Source organism: Pezoporus occidentalis, unplaced genomic scaffold (genome assembly GCF_034315485.1).
Source record: "Pezoporus occidentalis ecotype Australia unplaced genomic scaffold, CSIRO_AGI_Poc_V1 ctg229, whole genome shotgun sequence".
In the NCBI taxonomy this organism is placed as follows: Eukaryota; Metazoa; Chordata; class Aves; order Psittaciformes; family Psittacidae; genus Pezoporus; species Pezoporus occidentalis.
Genome location: NW_026914169.1, coordinates 700,511 through 728,300, shown reverse-complemented (window position 1 = coordinate 728,300; position 27,790 = coordinate 700,511). Strand labels below are relative to the sequence as shown.

At 49.6% G+C, this 27,790-nt stretch overlaps 1 protein-coding gene across 4 annotated transcripts in view; it reads left to right on the top strand.

Moving 5' to 3' along the window:
- The first annotated feature begins 509 nt into the window (after positions 1-509).
- PLEKHG4 (pleckstrin homology and RhoGEF domain containing G4) overlaps positions 510-27,790 on the top strand; it is an 89,147-nt gene continuing 61,866 nt past the window's right edge. For 3 of the 4 annotated variants that reach the window (XM_062621165.1, XM_062621164.1, XM_062621163.1), the window contains exons 1-3: positions 510-1,229; positions 17,589-17,786; positions 23,898-26,052. In XM_062621165.1, coding sequence (XP_062477149.1) covers positions 1,227-1,229; positions 17,589-17,786; positions 23,898-26,052 — 2,356 coding nt within the window. In that variant the 5' untranslated portion in view covers positions 510-1,226. The remainder of the gene's footprint in view (positions 1,230-17,588; positions 17,787-23,897; positions 26,053-27,790) is intronic. The other variant, XM_062621166.1, reaches the window with a different exon arrangement.

Genomic DNA, 27,790 nt, shown 5'->3' with positions numbered 1-27,790 from the left:
ATGTCCTGCACAAGTCACCTGTCCTTTTGGAATGGTCTTTGTGATGTCTTCCAAAGGAGGGGACAGCCACATCCCAGCACTATGGTTTCCTTAATGGAGGGTCAGCCCTTGTGGAGCATGCATGACCACGTGCTGCTTTGCCAGGCAAGGCTAGGGAGGCAGCTCTTGGTCCTGTGCCGTGCTGCCAGGCCCTGCACCTCTTGCCCAGGGCTCTGAAGCTTCGCCTGTGTGTCACTTCCTGCCCTGCTTCCCGTTAGACAAAGGCTCTGTGTGTCAGCAGGTCCTGGGATGCCCTGCAGCACCTGCCTCTCCCCTCCATCTGTGGCTCTGCCCTTTCCCGCTGTCACTTCTGGAGGCTGCTGCCTGCCTGTTCGTGACCTTCCCCACTGCTCGGGCAGTGTTTTGGCCTCTGGCCATCTTAAACAATTAATGGAGGGGTGGAGAAACTTGCCATGTTAAATTACTTCCTCCTTTGGGAGGGGGTGAGGTCTCCATCTCCCGCCTGATACTAGTGTAGTTTGTCGCTGTTGCCTGAAGCGGTCACTGCCTCTCTGTTTTCCTTCTAGATGTTAGCAACACAAAATTTCAGAGCACTCTTTGTATTTCTCAGCACTTTGCTTAACCTGCAGCTCTGCCCGAGGATCTCACAGAGTGGAGAAGCCTCTGGACTTAGAGAAAAGCGAGCCAAGAGGAGGCAGGGGAGAGGATTTTGCTGGAAACCTCTTTGGGAAGCTTGAGACCTCGGGATGCCTGCCATGGGCTTATTCTCCTCCAGCAGCTATTCAGCCTTTCCCGGGCAAAGGCAGCTCCCTGCCACAAAGCATCTGCATTAAGCAGGTCTGTGGAGAGGCTGAGGCGTGCTCTTGAGGGACACAGCAGATAGCAGCAGTGCTGCAACCAGCAGCCGGTGAGTGCTGCTGTCTCTGCCCATGTCTCCGAGGTCCCCACAAGGCTGGGGGAGGCAGCAACCTGCACTCGCTATGCCCCTCTGGAGTTGGCTGTCAGAGAAACCTTGGAGGTCCCCTGCTCAGCCCCGGTAGTGTCATGAGTTAGATTAGTTGGAGCTGTGCTGGGGGCGGTGAGGGCTTGGATTACAGTCCAGAACTCGAAGTGCTCCGGTGGTTCACGTCCTCGGCGGGGAGAGGAGACGCTGCGTTGCACACATGGAGGAAAAGGAGAAGAAATGCTGCCTTTGGAAGTGAGGGGGAATAAAGGAGGCTGGGAACATGGTAAGGAAATCTCTGCGGAGGGCTCTTCACCACGGGCACGGGATGGAGCTGCTGTGGGGCAGCCTTCCTGGAGCCAGCTCACGGCTCATGCTGGGAGTGGGAAACAGCTCTTCTGGGACTTCCCGTTACTCTACTAGCACATTGTGCCCTGGGTCCAGACGCTGACGGTGGCTGCAGGGACACGGGGCTCTCATTGGCACTGCGGGGTAGTACCTATAGGGGTGCAGCCCTGGAGTGAGGAGCTGGGATGGGGCAGGTCGGCAAGGCCCTGTCTGTTGGGCTGCCTAGATGCTGGGCTCTCCTCCTGCCCTTGCCCTGGGGCTGTGGGCACTGCCTCTTTGCAGAGCCCAAGGAAGGGGAGAGCATCGGCTTTTCTTCTGCCTAGGGAGGCATTCAGGGGCTCACGGAAACCCCTGGAGCCGGGCATAGATCCTGCCCTTTCCGAGTGGAATTCTGCATGTGGGGATCCTTGTCTGAGAAGGAGAGAGGCTGTTGAGCCCAGATGGGAGCAGAGAGCCCTGTTTCCCCTGCAGGGGCTGCAGGGTCTGCAGGCATTGCCTGCAAACAAGGTGTCCTGCCTGGGTTTGGCAGAGGCTGGAGGGAGCTGTGGTGAGATGCCACTGAGCAGCAATCTGGCTTCTGATAGTCTGTTCCTTGGGCTCAGGCTAGGATCCATGTGCCCAGCAGCCCTAAATATCCTGGATGTGTCCTGCTGTGTCATGGCCTGCTTCTCCACAGCAGAGGGAGCAAAGTACATGAGGGGGACAAACAGCTTGTATGGCTGCTGTGGCTAGCAGTGACTTGCTCCTTTTTAAGACTCCAGCTTCTGAGCCTGGAGAAGGTTGGCTTTCACTGGAGGATGAGTTGCCCAACTTCTGGATTTTGCAGCCTGAGCTTAAATTCAGACCGATGTCATTCCCCTTTGCCACTCTCCAGCTCCTCTGCAGAGGACCCTGTCGCTCTCTGTACCCTCACATGCCCATGTCAGCTCTGTGGTGTGCTCTCCTCTCCCATCCTGCTGTGAAGGCCTGGAGGCATCTTGCTTCTCCCACTCTTCCACTCCAGTAAGGAGAACCCTTTTCCTTACCCCATGCCTAGTGTGTCCCTGGCACGCTTTGGTCTGTTCTGCTTGTGCTATGAAGCTGCAATCAAAGAAGAGCACTGTTTGGGTCTGAGCAGAGTGGGTGCAGTCCTAAAGGATGCGTTCTGCCATCCCTTGCAGTTCTAAGGAATGCACTCTGCTGTAGGGACTGGAGTTCTGCTCCAGCAAGAGACCAGATCCTGCAGTTTGGAGGTGACTTTCTGATTCCCAGACTCTCCAGTTTAGGCTCTCCTTCACCTTGTTTTAATGTGTGATGCAAAAGATGTCTGAAGCGGGGGCCTCTGTGTAAGCAGTGCTACAGCCAGTCCAGGTCCATGGTGGGTTGCGGGTGTGTGGGAACCATGCCTTGCTGCTGAGGAGGGATTGTGCTTCTTGGGTGCTGAGTTCAGGCTTGGCCGCTGCAAGGAGCGGGAACCAGAAACCAAACTGCCAAAGATACAGCAATGGGCACTGGCCACACGATGGAAATCTCGTCCATGGCAAGGGTATGCTCTCAACACTGTGCTAGACCAGTCTGCATTTCAGGAGGTGTATCTCTGAGCAGCTCAGCTGTGACTGTAGCTCTAAGCTGTTCTGTTTGTCTTGGGTTTTTGGTGTCCTGGTGAATCCAACATACCCTGCAAGCATAAGATTTGGGCTCTAAGTGAATGTGGGTCAGTGTGTTGCCTGTGTCAGACATCCCTATGGCCTCTGGCAGCCTGCAGGACTCTCAGAAGCTTGGCTCCTGGTGGAAGTCTGGCACTGTGCAACTGCTGGCCGCCATGTCCTGTGTGAGGCAGGTGATTCCTCTTCACAGGGCCAGTTGTGTTTCAGTGTAAGGAATGATGTGTGTGTGTAGGGTTGCTGCAGCTGGAAGATGCTTCAAGCACCACATGGACAGGGATAGAGCAGTTGACATCATCTGCCTGGACTTCTGCAAAGCGTTCGACACTGTCCCACACGACATCCTTGTCTCTAAATTGGAGAGACATCAATTTGATGGATGGACCGCTCTGTGCATAAAGAGCTGGCTGGATGGCCGCACGCAAGGAGTTGTGGTCAATAGCTTAATGTCTGCCTGGAGACCAGTAATGAATGGTGTCTCTCAGGGATCATTGTTGGGACTGGTCTTGTTCAACATCTTCATTGGTGACATGGACAGTGGGATTGAGCGGGCCTCAGCAAGTTTGCTGATGACACCCAGATGTGTGGTTCAGTTGATAACACTGGAGGGAAGGAATGCCATCCAGAGGGACCCTGACACACTTGTGAGGTGGGCTGATGCCAACCTTATGAAGCTTAACCATGCCAAGTGCAAGGTCCTACACCTGGGTCAGAGCAATCCCAGGCACAGCTACAGGTTGGGTGGAGAAGAGGTTCAGAGCAGCCCTGTGGAGAAGGACTTGGGGGTGTTGGTCGATGAGAAAATGAACATGAGCCAGCTTCAGTGTGCGCTCGCAGCCCAGAAAGCCAACTGCATCCTGGGCTGCATCAAAAGGAGCGTGACAGCAGGTCGAAGGAGGTGATCCTGCCCCTCTGCTCTTGTGAGACCTCACTTGGAGCATTGTGCACAGTTCTGGTGTCCTCAACATAAAAAGGACATGGAATGGTTGGAGCAAGTCCAGAGGAGGGCCAAGAGGATGATCAGGGGACTGGAGCACCTCCCATATGAAGACAGGCTGAGAAAGCTGGGGATTGTTTAGCCTGAGAAGAGAAGGCTGCGTGGAGACCTCATAGCAGCCTTCCAGCATCTGAAGGGGGCCTATAGGGATGCTGGAGAGGGACTCTTCGTTAGGGACTGTAATGACAGGACAAGGGGCAATGGGTTAAAACTTAAACGGGAAGTTTAGGTTGGATATAAGAAGGAAATTCTTTCATGTTAGGGTGGTGAGGCACTGGAATAGGTTGCCCAGGGAAGTTGTGAATGCTCCATCCCTGGTGTTGTTCAAGGCCAGGTTGGACAGAGCCTTGGGTGAGATGGCTTAGTGTGAAGTGTCCCTGCCCATGGCAGGGGGTTGGAACTAGATGATCTTAAGGTCCTTTCCGACCCTAAATATTCTATGATTCTATGATTAAGATACCTTAAGCCAAAGTATCCCACTTCCACTAGAACTGACCTTTGCAACTGTGAAAACCGCTTGGTGTGAGCAAGGCAGGGGCTTGGCTGGGCTCTACCCTGCTTGTCTACCCATTGCTTTGCTGGCTGGGGATCTGCCCTGATGCCCTGGTGGATATTTCTCCTCACTGGAGAGGGGTTTACCTGCTGCCAGATGGGGCACAGGAGATGGTCGGGACATACAGCCAGACCGCCCCACCTGAGAAGCATTTCTGAGTACTCTTGGGTGGGTTGGCTGGAGGCAAAGAGGGGGTTGTGAGGGACACCTTCCTTTCCAGAAAGCTGCTATGGTTGGGCAGTGAGCCCAGGAGTGCTTTTCTGCCCTTGCTAGAGGGACTGCTGCTGCTCTTTAATGGTAGCTGGGGGACTGTGGACCCAGCATGTGAATCTGGTGAGGCTCTCGCAACTGTGCACTTTGGACTTGCCTGGGCTGCTGCTCTCACATGGTGGCATGCTCCAAGGCTCCAGTTATCACATAGATGTGTAGAGCACAGCCCATGGGTATCTTAAGATGTGGAAATGGTGGTGTCTTCCTGCATGGAAGTTCGGGTGGCATCTCTGTGCTGGTGGGAGGGAGGTTTCAGCAGAGAGCATAGTCTTTCTTTTATCCTCTGGTTATGTCTTCTCCTAGGGTGGGAAGGAAATGAGTTTGGGAATCACAAAGAGCTTTATGCATTGGGGATCTTCTATGTTTATTTCTGTGCCAAAGCCATGAGCTGTTCTAACACAGACGAAGCCCAGAGATGTAATCCTGAGCACATGGAAGTTGTTTGAAAGCTTCTCTGGGGTAACAAGGATGACAATTTGTGCATTTTACCCAGCTTCTTTGCAAAAACACTAGGCAGGTGAACACGCTGTTCATTGCAGCAATAAAATAATGGCTAAATGTAGGTGCCAGGCTAACTGCGTCCATGTGTCTCCTTCCAGTAACCACCAAATGGGTTCTAGTACCAGGTGGGAATGCAAGACAAGGCATGTTTATAGTGAGATACTGCAGGTGTCCAAGGAGGACTGTATGCTGAGTGAGTGAGACTCAGCATCCTGTACCAGAACCACCTCTGGTCATGTTGCTGGCCATATCACAGTCAGCCCTGAGGACATACCTTGCCAGCAGAAGATATCATAACACGAGAGCTTTGCAAGCATCCTGCTGCCAGTTGCTTCTGAAAAGAGAGCCAGCATGTCTGCTGCTAAATCCCAGAGCACATCACAGCCACTTGGCTCTTAGAGCCTAATGTTCTAGCTTCACCTCAAATGTGACCCTGTCTGTGACTGATCTGTGCAAAACCAAACCATCTTCTGGAAAAGATAAGGCTTAGGGGGTCCTTATCGCTCTCTATAACTGCCTGAAAGGAGGATGGAGCCAGGAGGTGGCTGGTCTCTGCTCCTAAGGAACAAGGGATAGGACAAGAGAAAATGGCCTCAATCTGTGCAGCAGAAGGTTTGGACTGGAGATTAGGAACAGTTTCTTCCCCTGAGGGTGGTCAGCATTGGAACAGGCTGCCCAGGGCAGTGGTGGAGTCACCATCCCTGGAAGTGTTCACAAACCATGTAGATGAGGCCCTCAGTGACCTGGTTCAGTGGTGGCCTTGGCAGTGCTGGGGAATGGTTGGCCCTGATGATCTTGAAGGTGTTTTTCAACCTGGTTGATCCTATTATTCTACAGGCTATGGGCACAGCCTCAAGCTGAGCATTGGTCCTGAGTGTGGGTGGGAATGACAGATGCAGGGGGCTACAGGCCCCTTTAGTACCAAAGTGCTAGAAAATTTCTTACAGCAGTCAAGGGGTGTTCTGCGTAAGCTATAAACTCAGCCCACCTGTTGACATTCAGTATCAGAGCCCCTTTTGTTCCTGCTCCTGCCTTTCTAACTCATGGAGGAACCCCCTGTTCCTGTCCTGCAGACCTCAGTGTAGCCAACCTGTGAAAAAGCAAATAGTAGCATCAGGATCAGGTGTTTTGCTGGCTGAAGAGCATTAAAAAAGCCAGGATATGCTGCTGGGGTAAGCTGCCTGCTTCTGGTGGTCAGGTGCTCTGCGCTTTCTCCACCATGCAGGACACTTGAGTTGCAACTCAGAGAAGTGAATGGAGGTGCCCCTGTTGACTCTGAGGGTTTGACCACGCTAATACCTCTCTGGTTGGCCTAGTTATTCATCAGAAAAAAGAGTGCTTCTGACTGGTTTCATACGGATCCATTTTTTGCATCACTGGACACCAAGCTGGAGCTTCCAAGATCAAAGCAGCACAGAATGAATCTGGAGGTGTTTCTGTCTGCTTAGATTTACCATCCTGCCATCAGGCTGGGATGCCTAGGGTGAACCTTTGCTCCAGAAACCAGACATTCATTTGGACGGAGTCAAATGGCTCACCTGAAGAGCAAGGGGGTTGTAACTAGACGAGTTTTAACCCAAACCAGTCTATGAAGTGCAGCAGGGACCAGATGAAGACTTCCATGTGCTCCTCCTGGACATTGGTGCATGCGGCAGAGCAGAGCCTCCGTGGGGCTTCTGGTCACCCCCAGTGAGGCACAGTGGTGGTTTGTGTGGTGCAGAGAAGCAAGGCTGCAGGAGTTGGTGATCTGAGCTAGGTGTCCACCTTGAGCTTTGCAGCCTGCATTAGGTGTGGCAGCGTTGGCAGGAGTGGCGAGGCTTCCTGAGCAGGTTCCTTCAGGATGATACCTTCCCTGAGGCTGCCTGTTCAGTCTTGGAGCCTCCCAATAAAAACCTGGCTCTGCTGAGCCTCCAACGTGGTTAAAGGATGTGGATTATTCGCCATCTGTTGTCATCTTTCTGAATACATTTACCTTTTGAACAAGGTCCTTCTTGTATGCTCAGGAGGCTGGTATGCAGGCCCGTTAATGGATCAAGGGGAAAATGCCTGTGGATGTATTCTCCTTTGTGTTTGGGCTTATAACCACCCACGTTTTGGCATACATCCCTTCTGTGCACAAAGATCTTTTAGAAATTGCTAGCTAAATCTCTGCCCTCCTTTGATATGTATGGAAATAATGGGACATGTGAGACTGTTTTCTGTTTGGAAAAAAAGCAAGCTATAGAGGGAGTAGCTTTAAAAGCTTGTGTTTACTCCTTTCTAACTCAGGACTTTACTAAAAGCAATGCAGTGAATTTATGGCTGATTTACTTGGCTTTCCTGGAGACATGCTTTTAGGGCTGTATCCAAATAACAGGGGAAATGTGTTCATCTGTCTCTGTCCTGTTCTTGGCTGCTCAGAAGTAGGAGAGCTTAACCACACGTGTGGCTGTTCCCGAGTGACCTTGGAGAGTCTTGGGGCAAATCTGGATCTTTTTCACCAGGAGCACTTCTTCCTGTGGGGCAAAGACTGATACTTTTTGTGGAGGCCCAGGACTGAACTGGCATAGCCGTGGCCATCTCTGGGCTGCTTGCTCTGTCCTTCTGGCTGATCCATCCTCACAGCCTCACAGTTTCTGTTCCCCATTGGTATAGCAGAACTTGCATTTCATGAACAAGTGTTAATACAACCTGTTTAAAGCCAAAACAAACTATGGCTCATCTGTTAACAGATACTGGGACTGTGGAGTACTACCTAGCTCCCACGTTGAGTCTGGGAGCTCTGTGACTCAAACACGACCTTTTCTTAGTGGCATCCACTCTGAATTGTGGATGTTGCAAGACATGGAGAATCTACCAGGCCCTGTGGGAGTCTGCCCAGCAACTCATTCACCTTGCTAGAGGAAGGGGTGAAATCTAAACATGAGCTCAGAATGCGTGCAAAGCTGGAATGTAAGTAATAATGTAAATGCTGACCCTGTGAAGATCATTTCTGGCACTTGTCAGTTGCCCTGCTGAAAGATGATTGTTTTGTCTCTGAGCACAGGAGGCTTCCCATCTGTTGTAAGATACCCCCAGATGGGTGTCTGAACACAAGGTGTTGTCTGTGGCCTAATGCCTCTGACTAAAAGGTGTTAAAACGAGCTGACCTGTTTGGCTAAGAACTTACGCAGAGTATTTTGCAGCCAGCTGGTATAAGCAAAGCTTTCCTCTGCCTGGAGCACCATAAGGCACAAACGGGAAAGGGTACAAAGTGCTACTGTGCAAGTTGGTTTGCCAATGCCTGATGTTGAGGCTGGAGCAGCTACTGTAACTAATAATAAGGTGAATAAGCTTAAGCAGTTTCTTCTGTTGCATAGCAGAGAGAAAGGGTTTTTAGTGCTTTTGCAAGAAGAGCCCTGTAAAGAAAGGGAGCCTGCTGTAATGTCCCAGGACTCTTCATCGGGGTCTGTAGTGATGGCACAAGGGGTAATGGGTTCAAACTTAAACAGGGGAGGAGATTTAGGTTGGATACAAGGAAGAAGTTCTTCCCTGTACGGGTGGTGAGGCCCTGGCACAGGTTGCCCAGGGAAGCTGTGGCTGCCCCATCTCTGGTAGTGTTCAAGGCCAGGTTGGACAGGACTTGGAGGAAGGTGTTGGAATCAGATGATCTTTCCAACCCAAACCATTCTGTGATTCTATGACTTGTGTAGAGGTGGCCTGGGAGAATTTAGGTTCTGCCTGTGATATCTGGACTTAGCAAGCCTTGTCTAAGCCTCTTGTAGGAACGTGACACTTGGAACAGGGAGCTCCTTGGCTGGACCATGGCATATGGTGCCATGGCCAGGCTCTTGGTGCCCAAGCCAGGGCAGCCCTTGAAGTCTGGTGGTGAGAGTGAAGAGCCCTGGAAGATCTGGAGGAGGTGAAAGGCCATGTGTGCCTGATCCTGGGCTGTGAAACCACAGCTACCATGTGCTCATGCTCTTCCATCATGCCTGGCACTGGAAAGGGTATTCTAGAAGCACCCAAAGCTTTGCATCACACAGAGTACAACTTCATTAATTAATTGCATGGTTAGGTCTATGCCAACGATACTTAAATACCCCCTGTGTTTAGACAGTTTTTTCAGATTAATCCCATGATTAACCTAAACCAAAATAAGCTGGTCTCCAGCTGTAGGGTGTTGTTTTCCACACAGCTCTTTGCATCTACTCGCAAGCCCTCATTTCAGCTGGAAGATGTCTGTTTAAGGACAGGGCTCTGCTCTGTTCTCTCAGCTGCCCTTTAAATACCTGTATCATCTCCTGGATCTGTTGCTAATAGAAGGTCACAGGTCTTTGGCAGCAGGGCTTGTTTGTTGCTCAGGTAAGACCTACCTCCTGTTCAGTTCATTGAGAGCTCAGGTGTGTAAGCAGGTCACGTCCCTGTGAGGAAGGGCTTATCTCCGTCTCCCTGTTCTGCTCCTCTCTGTCTGTATGATGACTCTCTTGGATTGTGGGTCAGTGTTAAATCTGTTCAGCAGTTGTCAGCAACTTTTCTGGGGTGTTGCACAGACAAAGTCACAGGCCCTGCTCTAGAGAAGCTGGAGTAGGAAAACCTAAAGGAAAGGGTAGAGAGTGGTAACTTCAATAGAGAGCTCTGGTGGGAAGAGGTGCTGTGTCTGAAGGCACATGATACCATGTTTTTGGGAGTAGTGTTTGGTCATGCTTGTGCCCCAGGTAGATCTGGAGATGGTCAACAGCAGAGAGTAAGCTGCCTTCAGCTTCCCTTGGGAAGGGCTGGGGCAAGCTCTGCTTCTCCAGGCACAGGCTTTCCTTCCTGAAGTACTGCAGCAGGATATGACTTTGACAAGGATGAATACTGGTGTTTGGGTACGTTAAGAGCAGGTTTGCCTCTTCTGTAGCTATATCAGACCTATATAAACATCCTGCAGGGCTGCAGGCATCTTGGGCTGTAGGGCAGGTGCAGGCGACTGGTGTTGGTTGCGTTGCCATACACTAATCTCCATGGGTCACTGAAGTGTGGTACAGAGCCAGGGATGTTCCTGTTACCTCTGCCATCTACTGTTCACTCCCTCTTGCTCCAGTATAAGGACGGGGGTAGCTGCCCACTAGCTCCAAAGCTCGAGGCTCGCAGGAAGTCATGCTTTGCTTTCAGAGCAATTTGGGATCCCTCAAAATCCCCTGTGAGTGAAACCAAACCAGCCCTGGGCTGGCAGGGGGATTGTCCAGCTTTGGGCCTGCCTTTTCCTGGCTGAGCATGCCCTGACCTACAGCATACGCAGAAGCGGGACCTCAGAGCTAGAAAGCAAATACATAATTTTTCCCTTTGTTTAATTAAATGAGAGATCATGAGTTAATCGCTTCCAAGTGCGTATTTTCCTGCAGTGCCTGGAATGTTAATCCTGCGTGCTGCCCAGTAGGAGCTGCTTTGGCTGCTGCAACCCGCAGAAGGGCTGGGGGAGCACAGGGAGGCATCTGGAAACAATTCTCCAGCTCAGTCTGTGGAACTCCACTCCCTGCAAGGCCATAGGAGCTGGTTTATCCTCATGTTCCGGAGCTGTCCTGCTCCCATGGGGATTGTGCAAGGGATCCCATGGGGGTATGCAGAAGGCACCTTGCTTTGTCAGAGGTACAGGCCATGAGCAAAGCTAGTCTGGGTGAGCCTGCAGACACTTTCCTCCCCAGTGGAACAGGGTGTTGTGCTTTTCTCCCTGAAAAGCAAAAAACAATCGCCCAAAGAGCATGTAGAGCTGTTTCTGGTTATCTCACAGGAAGGTGGTGTAATTAAAGCAGTGGGAATGCTGACCTCTGGTAGCTGCACCACTGAATAGCGCGTTGTTGTAGCTCAAACACCCAGAGGCAGGCAGGGTGCCGAAGGGAGGCGCCCCCCTCCCAGGCTCCCTGGAGCAAGCTGCAGAGGGGGGAGCTGGCACTTGCTCTGGGAAGATTTTCCTCTTTTGAGCTCATTGCCGCTGTGATTAGAGAGGCTCCGGAAGCGGGCCCGGGCCGGTTCTCCTCCCTGCAGAAATGGAGTGGGAAATCTCATATTTTGTCAGAAAAAACAAACCTTGTTTTTAGCCAAAAACCTTTTTGAACGGCAAAATGTCTCGTTTTTAAAGGCAAAGTGGTTTGGTTTTCAGGTTTGTGTCAGAAGTGGAAGGGCTTCATGGAAAGACCTGAGATCTGTTTTTACTGGAAATGAGGTTTCTCATGTCAGCTGAGAGCTGAGCAGCCCCAGCCAAGTGGCATGGCACGGCAGCCTTTGCTGGCAGAACGACCAGCTCTCCTGGCCCTGCTCGTTCTGCCCCATCACAGAGCTGGCTGGGGGCCACGAGCTGCCACTACCTCCTCCCAGCCTTACTGCTGTTTCTACTTTCCAGTTCTGGAGTGTGGAAGGGTTGGGTTATCTCTTCCCCTCGCCTCTGAGGGCTCTCCTTTCCTCTATTCTGCATTCACAGTGTGTGTTGGTACCTGGGCAAGGGGAAGAAGGTGGGTGCGTGCAGGATGTGGCCAGGCTGCGGGCCACTGGCACAAGGAGGGTGAAGCAGTGGGAGCTCCTGTCCGAGCTCCTGTCCAAGCTCCTGCTGCACCGTGACTGAGAGCTGGCTGTACCATGGGCACTGCTTGCTCTGCTCCACTGCCCAGCTATGCATCTCGCCCTGCCAAGCTGCAGCAAGTGCTGGGTTTAACTGGGGCATGTTGGGATATGGAGTTTCATTCTTTGGCTGCTCATTGGAGGTCTGGGTTTCTCAGAGGAGAGCTGCAGATCCTTATGCTGAATTTCTGCTGCAAGGTGGAATCCTCAGGGTGTTATATGGGCCAGTCCAGCCTGCAAGAAAGGAGCCATAAGTCATGGGTTAGTCAAACAGTTTGTTTGATCTCACCATAATGATGCTTTTTAGGAGTTTCCAGACAGCATCTGGGCTGTCAGCAGGAAAGATCTGCACTTCTTCATGTTCTTGACCAAGACTCAGCGTTTGAGAAATGAAATTCTTCAGCAAGATGCTAACTTCCTAGCTAGGTGCTTGGGTGAGTTGTATGGAACATGCTGCCAAGGTTTGTGGGCCCAGAGGGTCTAGCAGTGTTGCAGCCCTTCCCCACACCAGCCTGCATTGTCCAGAGCCATTTGGGTTAGTGTCCCGGGCCCTCGCTGGGAGGGTGCAGGAATTCCAATGCCATTCAAGGTGTGTGGCTCTGGGGATCTTCTCTCTGCTCACCAGACAGACTGATTTCTTGTTCTCCAAACCCATAAGAAGCTCCCCGTGGTTCAAACTTAATTGGCGAGCAGCAGGTCTCAAAGAGGAAGAAGCTGAGTCCTGAGTCAGAAAGAAATGCAGTACAGCAGGAGTTCCCAGTGGCTGGAGCTGCTATGTAGTTCTCTGTGCGCACAAAGAGAGGCAGAAAACTGTGCCTAGAAAAGCCCAAGAAGCTACTGGTTACTCCAGGTACCTATTGGCAAGCCCCTCTCCCATCCCACAGTGGCTGCTTGCACCAGGAGAGAGAAATTTGTCCTCTGAGCAGGATTCTAGCAGATCCCAAGTTCTTCTTCCTTATTCTTAGTTCTGGCTTGGGGTCTTCTGCACAGGCACTTGTAACCTCACCTCTCCCTGGCTTCTGGGTCTTGCTGCAGTTTGTGAAGGGGAGATTGGATCTTGGGGCTGAGCAGCATAACTTTGCCACAGGTCTTTATCGCTCTACTCACTTCACTGGCCCTGTGGCTCCTGTTGTGTGCAGGGCGGGGGGGCAGCCCACCCTGCCCCACTCTTTTCTGCCCCTCTTCAGACCCAGGCCCTACTGGGCTCTCTCTTGCTCTCCAGGCAGGATCATGCTGACTGCTTTCCACCACCGCTCTGCCCACTGAGCCCATCCCTGTCCCTACGTGCCACTTTCCTCTTCCCTCTCCATGCTCCATAGCTGGCTCCCGGCTGAGCAGCAGTGAAAGCTGGCATGGCCGGACATGACCTTAACCTGGGCTTTATTTAGCGCCTTGATTTATAGAGGAGTTATTTTAAAAGTGTTTTTCTCTGCTGGGAGGTGTGGTGAACATGTGGTGAGTGGTGGCAGTGAGCTGGAGTTCATAAGTCCCCCTGTGCTGCTGACAAAGAAGCATTTGAGTCCCAAGGCGCCTTCTGCTTGGGGAGATGCTCTCTGGCTTGCTTGGAAAGCACTCCTGTTACTGCTTGTGCTGAGTGCCTGAGAAGGAAACAAGGGTCTCTCCCATGAGGGAATGTGGCAATCCTGTTGGAGGCAAGGAAGCCTGGAATTTTCAGTCCTTACAGGAGGGTGCTTTCTCCAAGGAGGATCCTGTGCTGGGCTCTGTCAGCTCTTGGGGGTCACTGTGGCTGTAAGGGGAAGAGTGCCAAGGCAGGAGTACCCTCTCCTTGGATCCTTGCTGGTTTTAGCTTGTCCTCCTCCTCTCTAGGTACTCGCCTCATCCTGGGTCACAGAGGCTTCTCCTCATGCCTGTTGGGGGTTGAATAATCTGCTTGAAGTAAAGGTTTGTAAGTAGGATTGTCTGTAGACTCCAGATGTATCAGCCTCTGGAATCATGGAATACAGCCTGGTTTGGGTTGGAAGGGAGCTTAAAGCCCATTCACTTCCAATCCCCTGCCGCAGACAGGGACAGCTTCCACTAGACCAGATTGCTCCAAGCCCCATCCAACCTGGCGTTGAACACTGCCAGGGATGGGGCAGCCACAGCTTCTCTGGGCAACCAGTGCCAGGGCCTCAGCACCCGCACAGGGAAGAACTTCTGCCTAAGAGCTCATCTCAATTTCCCCTCTGTCAGGTTAAAGCCATTCCCCCTTGTCCTGTCCCTACAGGCCCTTGTCCAAAGCCCCTCTCCAGGTTTCTTGCAGCCCCTTTAGGCACTGGAGCTGCTCTAAGGTCTTCCCTTAAGGAGCCTTCTCTTCTCCAGGCTGAACCAGCCCAGCTCTCTCAGCCTGGCTCCAGAGCAGAGCTGCCCCAGCCCTCACAGCATCTCTGTGGCCTGTGCTGCTGCAAGATGGTTCATGTGAGTTCCTTGAGCCTCCAAACCACGTGTGTGGTAGTAGGCAATGCGTGCAGATGAGATGTTGTGAGCCTAGCCATCTGCATTCCGGCATTGAACAGCAGGACCCTGGGGCCTCTTGCAGCCCTTGTGGCCCTTTCCTCAGGCCACTCTGCAGTCTGAAAAGTTAATTAGTACAAATACGCAGCCCCATCCCTGGGTCTGAGTTGGTTTCATGAGTCCATGATGGGAGGCGGATCTGCTCCTGGTGTTTCCTCCTGGTTCATTTGCAGCACATGGAGGCTGCATTCTATAGCTGCCCAAGAATGCTGGTGGTACAGTCACATCAGTGTGATGGGACTGGGAATTTGCTCCCTGTTTGGGGCTTTTTTTTTTTTTTTTTTTAATTAGCAGAGAATGGTGGAAAAAAAAATATCTCTGCTTTCTACCAAATGGTAGGGGTTAAAACCTCTCTGTCCCATTAAAGCCTGCACAGCTATTGTAGCTTCGTGGTATGATCTCGGCAGAGAGAGATAAAGCCTCTTCAGCAGTGTGCACTGTTAGCGCTGAACTCAGCAATGGCTGCAGGCTATGGTTATCCTGCATTTTACTAAAGGAAGGACAATCTAGGACTTGGTTTATTTTAACCATATAAAGGCTTTTTGATTTGGTGCCAGTGTTAATAATTGTCCTGTAAAGGCTTTGCTAAGGCAGCAGGAACGGTGTGAGAGCCTTTGAGCAATGCACTGACTCATGTTTAAATATTTTTACTTCTTTGTTTTATTTGCAATAATAAACTTTTTTTTTTTTGGGGGGGGGGGGGGGCGGGTGGGTGGGGGAGGGGTGTAATAGCTGAAAGCATTTTGCTCAGCAGGGTGCAGGGGCGACGATGGCACAGAACCAACCAAAGCTTGTTTTGACTGATACCTGTGGAATGCGAAGGGTTAGAGCAGGTTGTTGTCAGATGCTACCAGCAGTAACAGTGCTGTGGTAATGCTGGGCGCACTGTGGTGGCTGGTGCTGGGTGGGAGAGCACCTGGGGGAAGGCCAGTTTTGCCTGCAAGGCCACAGGCACTTGCTGGGACAGGTTGGTTCAGGAGAGGTCACTGAAGCTGCGTTTGCCTTTAGCTGGGTGTGCACATCTTCTCTGTCATTCCACAAGGAACCATGTGTAATGTTCAGTATGTGGTGTCAAGATTTAGCAATATTAGGTAATGTCTAATTGTGAGAGGCATTGTGTTAGGCTGGGTACCCCTTTCCGTAGCCTACAACTCCCTCCATGCCTTTTTTTAGCAGGTGCAGGATGCCATGTAAAAGGAACATTTCTTACTCGGGTTGTCTTCGTGGGTCTGTACAACTCATCCTACAGTTCTGTCCTCTGCTTTCTCTTGCAGAACTGTGCTGATTTATCCCCTTGTACCCTGTGTAGAGAGGTCTTGACCAGAACTGTGCAGAAGCTGCAGGCTCCTGCACAGAGCAGGCTGTCAGCTCTTGGCAGTTTTCTCTTGACCTCCATGATATCTAATGGAGGATTTTCTCTGAAGACCTGTTCCTGTAGAGAAGGAACTTCCCAGCTTTTCGTTTCAAGTAATGGAATAAAAGTTGAGGGTTTAAATTGTTTTCTGGAAAGCTTGTTTACAACAGCCTTCTCCTTCCACTTGGGATTTGGGTTAAATGCTCAACCCTAGCATTCAATGCTTGGAAGTGTACACACAGGGCATTGCCTGAGTGTCCTCACCTCTCCTGTGCAATTACAGAATCTCAGAATCTCCTGGTTTGGGTTGGAAGGGACCTCAAAGCTCATCCAGTTCCAACCCCTGCCACAGGCAGGGACACCTTCCACTAGACCAGGTTGCTTCAAGCCCAGTCCAACCTGGCCTTGAACACTGCCAGGGATAGGGCAGCCACAGCTTCTCTGGGCAACCTGTGCCAGCACCTCACCACTCTCACAGGCTCTCCTGCAAGAAGGCTTTACAACAGTACAGGGAGTTCATGTTGTGCTTGAAGCACCCAAGCCTCTAAAGAAGGAATTTAAAGATCATTATTCTGTGAGAGGTGGGAAGGCTTGTGTGAAGAGCATCTGGCTGCAGGTCGGTTCAAGCTTGCTGTGAGACTGCTGTGTCTTCTCAAACCAATGAGGGTATCTGGAGTGATGGTCATGTGCTCCCTTGGAGTGCAAGAAGCGAAATGGTTTGCTTTCTCCCTATCCCTGCATCCCGCGGGTTCCCCAGTGGCTGTGTAAGCTGCTCTGGCGCTGCTTTAACTTTCTACCCTGATCTTGCTGTGTGACTGAGGTGTGTTTTCAGGCACGTCCATCCAGCTGTTCCTCTTCTGCAGAGCTTCTGGGCCAGCAACTGAAATTCTTTCTTGTCTCTGGTAGAGGGAGGTGGATTTGGATCAGATGAGGATCTGGCCAGACACCTGAGTAAACTTTCATTTGGTTTTGTAGCAAAACTCACTCCCACTGGCTCTGAGTTAACCAGAGAGGTCCCCTCCAAAACAGAGAGGAAAGGCAGGATCCTGAGCCTCTCTCCAGATGTGTACAGATTTATTTTGTTTACTATTACTTCTTGGCAAGCTCTCTTTATCTACATTCATGCAATAGATCACAATTTGGCCTCTAGCACTGTAATTGCTCCTGACACTGTGGGCAAGCTCTGGCTGGCAGGCTTTCCTGAATGAAGGTGAAAGTAGGGAAGCCGTCTCTGATTCTCGGGCAGGAAACAGGCATCTTATGTATGGATGCACATGCTCAGGCACCAAAGGCAGCCGTATTCACATGCTCCTCTTGTGAGGCATCTATCCCTGCAGAAAACTCCTGGCTCCCAGAGCGGGCCTTTCATGAGAGGCAAACAGCTTTTAATAACAAGGAATTGGATTGCAGAGTGCCTTCCCCCAGTACCAAACAGCTTATCCTGTGCAGGACTCCAGAGCACAGCAGGCTGAGGAACTTCAGCCCAACTCCCCTTAGCCCACTGAGGAGCGTAGCACTGGGCTTTAATGTGCCCAAGGCCCACGTATAGGAACTGCAGTGCCGCAGGTCTGTCCATCCACCCCATGAAACCGTGTCTCGCTTGCACGCACTCACGTGCTGCAGGAATGGTTTAACAGCCGCCCCACCCAGCACAGGCAGGAGAAGGACTTGCTGCGTAAGCAAAAGCTGGGAAACCTCGCTGCTGTGCGCAGCGAGCGCTGTGCTCGCCTCGCAGGAGAGCTGTGCTGTGTTTACCTGGGGTCGCCAGATGCCGAAAGGAGCGAGCAAGGACAGTGGTTTGCTCCTGCTGATCTTCTCTCCTCCTGCCCTTGGAGGTGGCTGTGCTGCTGGGTGTAGGTCTCGCCAGGGTACCCATGCTGTGGTACCGCTAACATTTTCTCTCATGGCAGGACTCGGAGTCGCTGGACGGCTGCATTCAGAGTACGTTATCGGCACTGTACCCTCCGTTTGAGGCTACCGCAGCCACTGTTCTGTGCCAAGTTTTTGATGTGGTGGAGAAGACGTACTGTGGGGATGGACTACGCTACCTCATAGACTTCCTGATTCCAGCCAAGCACATCCTGCAGTGCATTCAGCAGGATGCCTGTGTGAGTACATCATGCTCTCTGAGGCCTGCAAAGGCTTTCTTGGAGAGTGAGCTTTCTGCTCTTGTATGTAAAGCGGCTAGCAAAAAGCACTCACATGTGTACAGCAGCCCAGGTGGGAGGGCAGGCAATTAGGAAACAGTTGAGAAACTGCAGTTGAAACTTAACCGTGCAGAGATCAGATATGGAGCAGCGCCCTTGCCTTCGGTAACTGGGAACTCCAAACAGAAGGCTTAAGGGATTCAGAAAAAGAGGTTTAGCGAAGCATTTGCTGGATATGGCTGACTCAGGTGGCTTCTAGCCCCAGAAATTGCCTGGCCCTGTGGATGAAGCTGTTGGGCTCCTGCTGCTGGCAGGATGTGTGGGGCAAAATGCTGCCAGTCAGTGTTTTTCCCAGAACTCCATCTCCGCTTTGATGGTTGCTGGAACAGTCACAATGCTCCATAGCCCCAAGGAGTCGCATTACATTTACTGCCAGAACGAGTCCAAGATTAACGTGTGTTACTGTTGGGAGTCTGAAATGTTAGAAACGATGAGTCAAATGCCTCCATCATAAACTTGGCTCAAAATCTGCATGAAAAAAAACCAACAACCGAAAACTCGGATTTGTTCTATCCTTTTTGTCTCTGAACCTCAGCAGTGTGTGTGGCCAGGCTTTTGATAGAAATCTTCATTGTGGAAGGCAAGAGACTTCTGAGAGGAGGAAAAATATAAAATAGAAACTGAAAAAGTCAATTACTCATTGACTCAAGGGGAAATGCTGGGGGAGGAAACACTCATCGCACAGGATAGCTCCATGTAACAAGCACTGGGAGCTGGTCACCCTGCAGGTGTGTGGTGCAGTGTTTGTCCTGCTGTTGTCACCCTCTGACCCTCAGGATGGGTGTCAGTGCTGGGGCTGTCCCCTGGGCACCGGTTTGAGGCTGATGGGGCCATGGGCCCACCACAGGCCATGGCTACCCTTGGGGACAGGGGTGTGGTGGTAGGGCAGGCCTTGTGCTGCCTGGCAGCCAGTGGGCGCACAGCAGAGCCTGCAGCAGCCAATGGGAGCATGGAGCTGCCTTTATATATATGGTGGCCTAGGGGCTGTTGGAGCAGGAGGTATTGGGCTTGAGGTGGGAGAGATGTGAGGGTGGTGAGCTCTGGGGTCCCTGAGGTGAGAAGAGGTGTGAGGGTGGTGAGCTCTGGGGTCCCTGAAGTGGGAGGGTGTGAGGGCTCCCTGGAGGAATTCAGTGTGCTGGTGGCCACCCCTCATGCTCTGGACTGGAGCATGGGCCCAGGGGATATAGAAGCAAGGGGTCTGGTGGTGGCTGAGGTGATGGTCTTTTGAAGAGGGAAACCAATATGGTGGGGCTGTCCTACACAAGCAGCACTGCTTGAGGAGGTGGGACAGGAGCTATCCTTGGAGCCACCCTCCTGTCTCAGGCCCAGGAATGGGGGAAACCTCAGGACCTGCCCAGTAGCCGCAAGATTTGGGGCTGGTGGGGGTGTTGGGGCAGCCACCTCCAGTAAGGGCTCAGCATTAAGTATGGGGGGTTTTGCTGAGTTGTGAAATTACCTGGAGAGTGGGCAACAAGAGGCAGAGTGCAGGCACAGGCCTCTCAAAGAGCACAGCTGGGTGCCTTGAACCTTCTATCCTTCCTTGTGACCCTTTCTGGCCTTAACTCATGATTTTGTACTTTCAGACTGGCAATACAGGGAGAGCAAAGGAAGCTCTAGGAACCTTGTACTGTCTTTAGTGGTGGGTCTAGGCAATTCCGTATTTTATTTAGAAGTCTGCTTGTTTGAATTTTTATTGCTGAAAGTTCTTTGATTTGTTGTGGACCCCTTGTCTTTCCTAAACCTCCACTATGCGCACCTTATTTTGTCTTTACTGTCTTAAATCAAAGGACTATTTCTTGTTAGTTGTTCTTTAAGAGTTTTGTCTGCTTTTTAGAGAGTCTAAACAAAAAGAGTGTTTCATCCTTAGTTTGTAGTTCAGCTGGTACACGAGAGATTTTCCTAAACACACTGAAGGGAAAAAGTAGCTCCTGTCTGAATGACTGCTGTAGGAAATCTTGAGAGCACTAGATGTTTTGTCAGCCTCTGCAGTGACAGAAATGTAAGTGGCTTCATGAAGTATTAGACAAGTTCACAGGCTTCAGCTGGGCATATTAAAATCAATAGCCTGCATGTGATCTGCAGAGGCTGGAGAGGGGTGTGCCAAGGACTCTATCTCTGCTTAGCACAGAGTAAGAAACCAGGTTTTGCCCTGGCCTTCAGATGACATCCTGAGCTAAGTCTGTTGGTCTGTTCCAGTCTAGCTAGCCCTGTAGCTCAAGGAGCTGCCATATTTGTGCCATCTTTGTCACTAGTGCCAGCTCTTTCCTCAGAGGCAGCTTTATTCCTGGCTGCAGCCACTGGGTGTAGACTGTGTTCCTGGCACGTCTCTGACGAGCCTGGTTTGGCTCAGGAGTGACTGGACATGAGAAGAGCAAATACTTGAGCCTCAAAGTGAAATGTTTAAACAACTGAAATAAGCCTCTTCACATAATCTTCCCTTTGAAGGTGCTTTATGGAGCAGGAGCAGCATGAGGGTGCTTCACTTCCAACATTCTGAAGCTCTTAAATGTTTAGGCTGTTGAAGGACTTGAACTCTTGTTTGGATGTTACTCTGGCTCTTGCTGCAGTTTAGACTGTGGCTTTGTGGCATTTTCTAGGAACTTCAGTGCATTTTGCAGTTTGGGTTTCGTGATCTTATTGCTGAGATTTCTTCTGCTTGTCAGTCAGTAGGCAGGCAGGTCATCTAGGTGGTGAGGTGGGGTTTTGGATTTCTTGATGTATGAATGGCCACCAAATAGTTTACTCTGCATCCAGGTTTTAACAGAAACTCCATGTCATGTGGGTGCAGATGAAATTAAGCTTTATGTTCATGCTATTCCTGATTGTGTATCTCACTTTTCAGTCATATAAGCTATTTATAATAATTTAACTCTGTGCTGCAAGAGGCAGTCTTGGTTTGCTGAATTTAACTGTGCTGTGTAAGAAAGGAACTAGCTGGTGGAGGCATCTGTGTCTTAGAGATCAGAAAGCTAAGAGTGTAAGACTGCATAGCTTAGCTCCCCATGCCTTTGAGGAAGCATAAGCAACTGTGAGTTATGTTATAGCGCTTTTAAGATCTTAAGTTAATAGAAAGAGAAAAGAAAGGGAGGTGGGTCTGCTCTGAGTTCAAGATTAGAATATAAAAGTATTGATATCATCCTTCAAACGAATGATAACTGAAGTAAGACTCAGTTTAGTAGTGGTACAATATGAAGGCACAACAGTAAGGCAGTTGCACCGAGTGAACAGAAATAAAACTGCCGTGAAAGAAATGGATATGGATTTGACTGTATCAGAGAAAAGTGAGGGCTGGAATCCTGGAACATGGAGGGAGTTACCATGTAATGCTGAATGTCTGGTAACAGGGACTTTTATTGAATCTGTTAAATCAGGACTAGTAACAAAATACAGAGAACAAACTGAGCAGGTAACATGTACTGAGCAAGGACTGAATTAACTGACCCATTAAAAACTGGATAATGTTTTTCATGTGTGAGGTAATGCAAGACTGGCCTTTTCCATAAATCATCTCTCTCCAGAGAGAAAAGTTTCATTGTCTCATCCCTTCCATAAAGGATTTATTACAGAGTCGTATGGAAAATGAATTATTGTGCCAAAGGGATGGAGGTTTATGCAAGTATTGCAAGATGGGTAACAAATGGATGAAAGGGAGGGTGTTTGTGCTGCACTGCAAACTGAGTTGGAGGCAGGAGTCATAAGACACACATTACTCCTCACCCATAAACTTGGCATGAAAAGTAAGAGTGCGCATACAACAGGTATTTGGGATTAAACCTGTTTGGGAGACACTGGCAATGACCTAGAGGAGGAGGAGACAATTGTATTACACAAGAGGAGCCCTAAAACTTTGTACTTTAGTTTTTATAACAGTAGATTTGGAGGGCCAGCCTGTGCCTATCTCCACAAAGCAATAGGCAGGATTTCTGATGGAAGCTGGCATTCATCAGTTTGGAAACGGTGAGCAGGTGATGGGGTTACTGTAGGGGCATGACTGGAGGACATGTGGGATATTGGCTTTAAGAGGTGCTTCTAGCACAGCTGGGAAGTGTTGGTCCTGTTATACATGGTGCTTGCCAATATTTTGCATGATGGAAAAGTGGAACAAAGGAAAAGGTATCACTAGGGAGGCACTTCAGGCAGGCTGGAGAGATGATCAAGGGAGATGGACTAAGGTGTTGTGACATTGCTTAATCATTTTAAGCAGTGGGAACACATCCAGAGAATAAGCTCCAGGGTTGAGGAGGAGCAGTAATTGAATCAGAAGGATGATTTGGGCTTCTAAGCCTCTGAGGTACTTTGCAGCAGGTGCAGTGAGGATTAAAAACCTGGCTGGGCTGAGGAAAGTAAACCTTGATGAATATAGGAAAGAGGTTACTTGATGCCATTACTTGTTGTTTCAAGGTGCATGAGGACCCAGGAGGTTCCTTCCAGTTCTATGGTTTCTCTGCTATATAGCAAAATATTTTATTTAAAGGTTTGGGTTTTTTTTCCACATTTGTCAATTCTTCAATTGTATTTTTATTGATTGCTCTGTCTGTCAGGATTTCCATTTGGCCATGTAAGAAAAACAAGATAAAATGGCTGAAGTCTGATGCTGCCAATGTCTTTGGGCTTTCAGATGACAGCTTTCTAATTTAAGAATTGCATCTGGTACAGGTGAATCCTGTTTAAGCCCTTGTCATGGACAGAGAAAGATGAAATTAAACCATGAGTTTCATGATTATGTCATGGCTTAATTGAAATCTTACTTTACCCAATCAGAATCAAGTTCAAAGCAGTGATTTTATTTTTTTTGAATTATCATAAAGCTGTAAATAATTGAGTCAAGTCTGTTCAGCCACAAAACTTGATTCTACTTGATTGGGATTTGTGTGAGACTTGTCCTGCATGCTGCTATGTTTTTGGAAGGAGAAATCCCTTGTATGTGAAGGGATTGCTGCCTTCTTTCTGGTTTTGCTGTGCTTTCCTCACTTGCTGCCTCCTTTCTCCTGCTTTGTCTTGCTCTGCAGTATCCTTCTGTTTGCTGGTATGCTGGCCATCCCTTGCTGCTGTATCCTGTGTAACTTGGCTCCGTGCAGCTCATGTAGGCTCTTGATAGCACAAGAGGGGTGATGTGTTTTACCTGGCTCCATGCTCTTTAATTTGGCTTCGCAAAAATTAGGTGGAACATGCTGCACACTCCAGCAGAGCACATGAGGGAATAAAAAGAAGTCCTCAGACAGAACTTGACACTTCCATTCTGCTGTCCTTCATCAGCAAAGCTTTTCATTAATCTGCTGGAAGGGAGTGGAAGACCCACCACTGCTTCACCAGGGGAAAGACATCTCATGGTGCCAGACTGACTAATGGCATCCTGTGCAGTGAGGTTTCTGCAGTCTATGGGCTTCATCTGGCAGCTCTGTGTTGAGTGTACCTGGTGCAACCTAGAGCTCACTGTGGATGTTCTGGAATTGATGGGTGTTATTTGCCACCTCTGCTAAGGCTGTGGGTGGTCTTTAGTTGTGGACAATGGGTTTTGTCCATGCATTGTAAGCAGACTGCTCTTTGCCTGTGTTTCTGTAATGGCACTTGGTTAGCGATGCTGTATGGTGTGGATTTTCTCTTTCCTGGTCAGTCCAGTTGGCCCAAATGAATCACAAATGAATCACAAATGAGGCAGAGACAGAGTCTCCTGCCTTTGGCTCTTGGAGGTGAGAACTCCTGATTATGCTGGAGCTCTGGGGCTTAGACCTCTGCCTGTCTGTCCTGACTCATCTTTAAAACAGGGCTGAAACTTCTGGCAGCCCATTGGTTCTTCTTCAGATTCTGAAACAGTGCTGACTTGCATTGGTAGCTTTTCTTGTTTCTGCTTTTTAAAGAGAAGACCTCAGAGTGGAGAATTCCCCTACACTAGTGACCAAAGACCCTAAATTCAACTGTTGTATTGCTACAGCTGTGAAAGAGAATCATTGATATCTCTTGTCCAAAAGCTTGAGCTTTTCTTGATACTGAAATTCTCTCTTTTCTCCGTAGGTTCAGTACTGTGGCTTGCTGTTTCGCCACGAGGGCTGGCCCCTCTGTATCCATGAGAAGATTGTAGTCCAGCTGGCTTCCATTGACTGGCAAATCTTGAAGCCTGGTGACTTCTACCTGCAGGTGGTTCCCTATCTGAAGAAGTCTCCACGTATTGTATTGAAATGTTTGGCAAAGGACAAGCATAATGTAGAGGAAGTCGTGATTCCAGAAGTTTCCTATACCTCTATTTTTACTCTGGAATGGTTAAGTACTTTCAATGGAGAGCGGATGGGTATAGCACTGGAAAATTGTTTACTAACCACTGATGATAAAATATTTCGTGTCCCCTGGGATAAAGTGGTTAATCCTGAATTTATAAATAAACCAAAAATAATTGAAAACAGTATCATCTCTCCAGAAATTACAGAGGAATGTTCAGTTTTGTGCCTCCCCATGGACCATGCTGAGTGCAGTTCACCAGGCCTAGGATCTCAGTATCTGCAGGAAGAAAGTCCAATTCAAGACAACCTGGTCATCAGCAGCACGGCTCCCCAGTTAAGTGAAGCTCTTGTCAATGGTGTCTGTACAAGTCCTGTGTCTCAAGAGAACTTGAAAAGTGACCTTGAAGGGGAGTACGTTGAGCTGACGGAAGTTTCACTGCCCAGGTTTGGGCCACAAGCAGGCTCTTTAGCGCAGTCACTAGCTTTAAATTCTCTAACTCTACCCAGAACAAGAGTGAATGCATCTAAGGGCAAGGGCAGGTTCATCGTCATTCAAGACAGTACCTACTGCAAGAACGTAATTCAGTCAGCACTTATGCAGAAGGAGCACTGTCAAACAGACACCCTGAGAATCTCTTCTGCAGAAGCTCTCAAAAATGTAATTCCCTTGGAAAGCAGCAAACTGGTGGCAAGTGGAGAGCTGTCTCCAGAATGTCAGCTGATACCAGGTGGCCCTAGAAACATGGGGAATAGCTTTCCTGGGGCTGAATCTCCTGTCTGCAGTGCAGAAGATTTATCTGCAGAGCAGGAAATCTGCAGTGAACACTCAGTCGATTTGAGATACTCACTCTGCAGCTACAGTGATGTGTATGCTGGAGACAGTGTCAGCTGCAAAGCGCAAATGCCTGATGCTCCTGGAAACATGGGAAGAGAAAGTGATGGTCCTAGTGGAAATGCTGGTGTTGAAATATCAGAGCAGAGCCCAGAAACAATTGTAGATGCTACTGCTGCTGTGGAGATGATGGTAGGCGCACATGGAGAACCACTGACTGAGGGGCAGGATGAGGTGGCACAGATCTGTGCCTCTCCTCTCTCTGTCTCAGGGTCTTTGGGACCACACTGCACACTGAAGAAAGGTTCTGATATTTTTTGCCAGAGTGGAAGTGAAAGTGTTGCAGCAGCCCAGGCCACTACATTGCTTGTCACACCTGAGGGTTCAGATGTGGGTGTGGAGGGAGGCTGTCCTTCAGGGAGCACAGCAGATGCAGAAGTTGTTGGTGCTTGCTTCAGTGATCAGGAAGCAAACTTTAGTTCTCCATTAAACCCTCCAGAACAGAACCAAAGAGAAGTAGATGAATTTGAGCTGGAAAGACAGGACAGTCCAAAGGAAGTCAAAGAGGCTGAACAAATATTGACTGCAAATGGGAGTCAGACTAGTCAAAGTCACTGTTCTGATGAAGCTCCTACAGGTGGGCTGTTCTCACGTGGTGAAGAGCAAAAGGTCTCTACTTGTTGGCATAAGGAAGCTGAAGAAGTCACACTACTCCAAGCTGCTCTGTCAGCAGAGAGTGATCAAATGGCAGCACAATTAAATGGCAGTGACGCTTTGATGGGCCCTGATGCAGAAGCAGAAGGCTCAGGTCAGTCCAGAACTCAGAGGTCTGGAGAGGGGTGTGAGGAACCACAAACACAAGTAGAAAGCCATAGCTGTAAAAGTGAAGAGAACTTTGTGCTGAACCCAGAGCATGTCACAGTACAGGACTTGCAGGAAGGAGACGAGAACCAAGAAAGTTTTTCCTGTGGGGAAAAGTCAACTCTACCCTTAAAAACACTGGAATCCATTGAAAAGGAACAGGAGGTTGGACCACTTCCAGCAGGACCCAAGGGGCATATGAAGTGCACCATACTGCACTCCCACCAAGAGGCAGCTTCTGGGGCATCACGTCCTGAAGGTACAGCAATTGGGTGCGAGTGTGTTTATCTGTTTGATAACATGGGTAGAAAGCAAAGTCTTCAAGAGGCACTGCTCACAAGTGTGTCTGCTGGGAGGCTTTGGGCTAATAGCACAAAGTAGAGGAAGGTGATGAAGTTGTAATTTTTGTGGTTTGAAATTAGTTTTCTATTCCCAGGTGGGTTTATGTAGAAGTTTTGTTCAGTAGTTCTTTACAAATTTACATTGGTACAGAACAAAGTTCCAGTGTAAAAGACTTTTTTCAGTTAATCTGATTGCTGGTGACATCCACCCGTTACACCGTGTGCATGTCCTGGATGCATGAGGATGCATGGATGCAATAGAGATGTGTGAGAAAAGAATGTCTTAACCATACAGATCTTTCATAGTTGAAAACTGACTTTAGAAAGGTGGTTGTGGCAAGAGAAAGCAGTGTTGGATACCAAAGTAAAATACTAGTTGTGTAAACATGACCTGAAGATCAGCAAATGTGTGTGCTGGTAACTGATTTAAGAAGCAAACTGCAGATTGAGGAGTTCCTCCTTCTTCTCACCCTTCCCCTCCAGCATGTTTTCTTCAGCTTGGTTATGTTTCAACTAGGAGCTCTTTAACTCCAGTGGGAGAGCACAGAGAAATTAAGTATCTAACTTCAACTCAGACAGTATGTTCAAGCCAAGGCTCCTGTGCGGGACCTGTGTTCCTTCTGAAGGAATCAAAGAGGCAACCTAGGTGTCTCTGCTTTTTGCAGCAAGCCGTAGGCAGGCAACTTGTAACCACATGGATGTAATGTTGGCTCTGCTGAGTCTGGCAAGCTGTAGATATGCAGATCACATGGAGGAGCCGGTGTGTGGCGGGGGCGGTGGAACATGCCATTCCAGTTCAGCAGCTCTCATTCTCTGAGACCCCTGGCTAGGAGGATTACCTGGATTTGGATATTGGAGTGAGGACTATTGAGAGGGTTGGAGGTACAGGTCTACATTGCTAAACTGTCTGTGGAGGAACAGGTCAAGAGCTGGTTGGCTTGGGGGAGGCTGCCAGTGTAGTGCTTGCGTTGGTCCTAAACTGTGGATAAGAGCCTGTATCAGTGCTGCAGCACTGCTCCATGTGGCTGCAAATGCAGCTGCTTTCTTAAGCGTCGGAAAGTCAGATTTTACCCAGTGCCTTACTGTGACTTCCTAATGGAACTGAAGTGACTGTTGATTAAAATGAAATTTCATTAACACCTGCATCAGAATATTTTAATTCCATAATTAGGCAAACCCACAGTTGCCAGGTATTTCTGATACTTCAGCCTCCCAATACCTTAAGGGGGCCTACAAGAGAGGGACTTCTTACAGTACAAGGGGGAATGGCTTTAACCTGGCAGAGAGGAGATGAAGATGAGATCTTAGGAAAAAGTTGTTCCCTGTGAGGGTGCTGAGGCCCTGGCACAGGTTTCCCAGAGAAGCTGTGGCTGCCCCATCCCTGGCAGTGTTCAAGGCCAGGTTGGGTGGGGCTTGGAGCAACCTGGCCTAGTGGAAGGTATCCCTGTCTGTGGCAGGCGATTGGAAGGTCCCTTCCAACCCAAACCAGTCTGGGATTCTGCGATACTTCTGGAGTGACAAGCATTTCTCTTCTGTGAAGCTCAGAAGTTTCTTTTTCTGAAGTATGTGTCCCTCTGAGGATCTACCACCATAAGCAGAGAGGTCCACTTCTGCCTGTCTTTAGGGGATGATGTCACCTGGGGCTGTGTGTCAGTA